This window comes from Halyomorpha halys, unplaced genomic scaffold (genome assembly GCF_000696795.3).
Source record: "Halyomorpha halys isolate HHAL.00 unplaced genomic scaffold, Hhal_1.1 Scaffold461.1, whole genome shotgun sequence".
Lineage (NCBI taxonomy): Eukaryota > Metazoa > Arthropoda > Insecta > Hemiptera > Pentatomidae > Halyomorpha > Halyomorpha halys.
In genome coordinates this window covers 758,432-761,745 of record NW_027105824.1, presented here as the reverse complement: position 1 = coordinate 761,745, position 3,314 = coordinate 758,432, and the positions used below count along the sequence as shown (strand labels likewise).

The following is a 3,314-nucleotide window of genomic DNA, read 5'->3' as shown; positions in this document are numbered from 1 at the left end:
GTGAGGAAATAAATTAGGTTCAATAGATAAATGAATTTTATTTACCTACATGTATCTATTCCCTAGATATGTGATTGCACTGAACTAACACATAATTTTACCATCTTCGTAACTGCTTTTATTAATTATTATTTCTCTAATTATTACTCTAGTGGTACATTTCTATTCTATCATTCACTACTGTACTTGTTTTTAATTAATATCCTATTACTTTATATTTAATTTTTTTTTTAGTTTTCTTTGTACCTTTTTTTATATAAATTTCTATGTATATTTAATTAACTTTAAGTCATTCATACTTCATAATGTTTGTCTCTTGCACTCATTTATCCCAGCAAAATGGAACGAAACATTAGTTATAGCTGCCTCTTTAGCTCGAGGGCAGAGCACTGGTCTTGAAAAACAAGAGTTCATTCATAATTAAATCCATACAGGCAAACATATTTTCAATTTATCGGTTGACTAAATTATTACATTAACATTATTATTGAGAGGACCTGATAACTGAGCGGGTTGGGACGAGGAACCCAGAACACAGGGTTAGACAAAATTTATTTCTCAGCGGCCCCGCAAAAAGGAATCTAGACATTCCCACTCTGGAGCTGTATAGGTTCTCAGAGGAAGACTTGAGCCGTATAAAAAAAAAAATGGATAACTAATAACAATAGTTGTTCTGTTATTTTGTTTACCTTTTTTGAACAATTTGACATTTGACTGGAATTTGACTATCACCCAAACATTTTCCCTGTGGCTTATCATAGATGAAGGTAAATAAATGACTAAATATAAATTATTTTCTCTTTCATATAGGTTTAGGTTGTTTTCTGAAACTGCCTATGGCAAAAGGGGTTGACCTCTATTCATGGTTGATATAAATTTTTCTACCAAAATGCAGGCTTTTATGTCACTTCATAGTTTATTTATATTTCTTATATTTATTCAGTTTATAATAATAGATGAAAATCATTAATTTATTATAATGCATTTAGAGAATATATAATTAAATAAAAATTTATTGCTCAAGTCTCAGCAAAATTATATATATAAAGCTGAGAAGGAAAAAGAATACTAAAAAAGAGAAAGGAAAAGAAGACTTTATGGAATCAAAACAAAATAGTTTATGTAATTGGTACTAAGAATTGAAAATACAAACCTAATGAGATAAATTTAAGCCAAAACAAAGAGATATGTTCTAATTTCAAAGATATGTATATTTCAAAAATTGATTTCTTATTTGTAGTTAAATTAATACTCCTCATGTTTTTCCTTGAATGATTTTCAAATGGAGAGGGTGGCCTATATTCAACTAAATATGGTATAATAAGTGTATTATATAATGGGAATTGCTATTAAATCAAATTATAAAAATTTTATTATTAAAAAATATAATTTTCTTATTACTAACAAAAACATACAATTCAGTCATATATAAACATTCAATGAAAATATGACTCAAAACATTTGCAGCATATCTGATGATTGTAAAAATTTGAGGAAACACATCTCACAGTGACTAATGCAGTGGAGCTGGGGTTGGCACACTCATCAATGGCGACTCAAGATAATCAAGTGACGGAGGAATGAGAGGTGGTTCCTGCTGACTTCCAATCTTCTCCTGCAAGCTCTCGTACAATGAATGGACCGCCTCATTATGCTGTAGCAAATTTATTATGAAGTATATGAATATGACACATATAATATATGTATTACAAAAATGCAATAAATACTAATTAAGATATAAACATAAAAAAATAAATACTTTATTGAGATATACACATAAAAAATAAATACTAATTGAGATATACACATAAAAAATAAATAACTTATTATGATTAAAATAATTGAAATAGAAATATTATATCAGTAATATTGCACCACGAATCGGAATTTCAATATTGTAGTTAGGAAAATATTTTTAACATCAGCAGAAAAAATCAAAATCAAAGAATAATAAAGAAGTTCTGGATTTAAAACAGCAATAAAAATGATTTTAAAACACTTCATAAAATAAGTTCGGTGCCTTCTCTTAATATTAAGCCTACAAAATGATGTTTTGATTTTTTTTTAATAGTACAAACAAAAATTGCATTGTTGATATCTTATTAATATAATTTTGTACTAGGTTTATTTATTTATTATTATTATTTATTAACACATGATTAATTATATCTGTGTGTGTGTGTGTGTGTGTGTGTGTGTGTGTGTGTGTGTGTGTTTTTAATAACAGTTGTGCAAGAAGATGAAATCTGAACAAATGTTCATGATCATGGTACACTCCCAGATTTTTCCCACTTAAGGTTACCCATATTATGAGGCTAGGTGGAGCAGCCCCGCTCCCTTTTAAGATATATTATTAGATAGGAAATCCGTCTAGACAACAACTGTCACAATTCTTCAAGCCATTATTAAAAATTTTTAACAAAATCTTTAAGTTGACAATGTTAACAAGGCCACAATAAAAATTTTATTGGAAGATCACTGATTGATCATGTGTAGATTATAAAAGGAAGATGGCGTGGGTGTGGTCAAAAGAACTCAAATAATAATAAAACTATTTGTCAATGTTTCGCTTCACTTTGCTAGGCTTCCTCAAGGCTAAGAAAGATACAAAATAACTAAAATAATGTAACAAAGTATAGATAGAGAATAGATAACAAAAACAAAAATAAAAGTAAACTTAGGTATGGATAAAAAAGATTTAAAATAAGAGAAAATTTATAAAAAAAAATGAACAAGTAGTGAAGTAAATTAAAGAAAATATAAATAAGATGTACAGAGAAAATTATAAATAAATAAGAATTACAAAAAGGTAGTAGACAATTAATTAAGAGAGAAATAATAACAAATAAAAAAGTAGATAAAAAAGAAATATCAATACACATCACAGACTAAAATACAGAAAATGAGGGAAATAAGAATAAAATAAAGGTCAAGAAAAAAGGAAAATAAAGAAAAAAATTGAACATCCACCTTTCTAAATCAAGGAAAGCTAGAGAATGAAACTGAAGGCGAATGTGAAGTATAAACAAGGAAGGGAGGTGGAAGAATGTGATGGCTAACAAATACATTGAAAGCAAAAAGGAATAAAATAATGTTAAGATAATATTAGAAAATTTAAGAAAATATTAAACACAGGCAGACAACAAATGATAACGTATATAATAAGGGGAGGAATATATAAAAATAGATAAAACAAATACAAAAATTAAAAAAGTGGATCTAGATATAATATAGTGAAGAAAATATACAAAAGTGAATAGAGGTACAAAGTAAATTTATACAATAAAAACATTGTATGTACTATATATATATAT

The 3,314-nt window shown here is 27.1% G+C and overlaps 1 protein-coding gene across 1 annotated transcript in view; it reads right to left on the bottom strand.

The window, feature by feature from the left end:
- Positions 1-1,354: 1,354 nt before the first annotated feature.
- Positions 1,355-3,314, bottom strand: part of NELF-B (negative elongation factor B) — a 29,343-nt gene continuing 27,383 nt past the window's right edge. Inside the window, exon 12 of the mRNA XM_014424293.3 lies at positions 1,355-1,654. Within this exon, the coding sequence (XP_014279779.1) occupies positions 1,514-1,654 (141 nt within the window). The 3' untranslated portion in view covers positions 1,355-1,513. The remainder of the gene's footprint in view (positions 1,655-3,314) is intronic.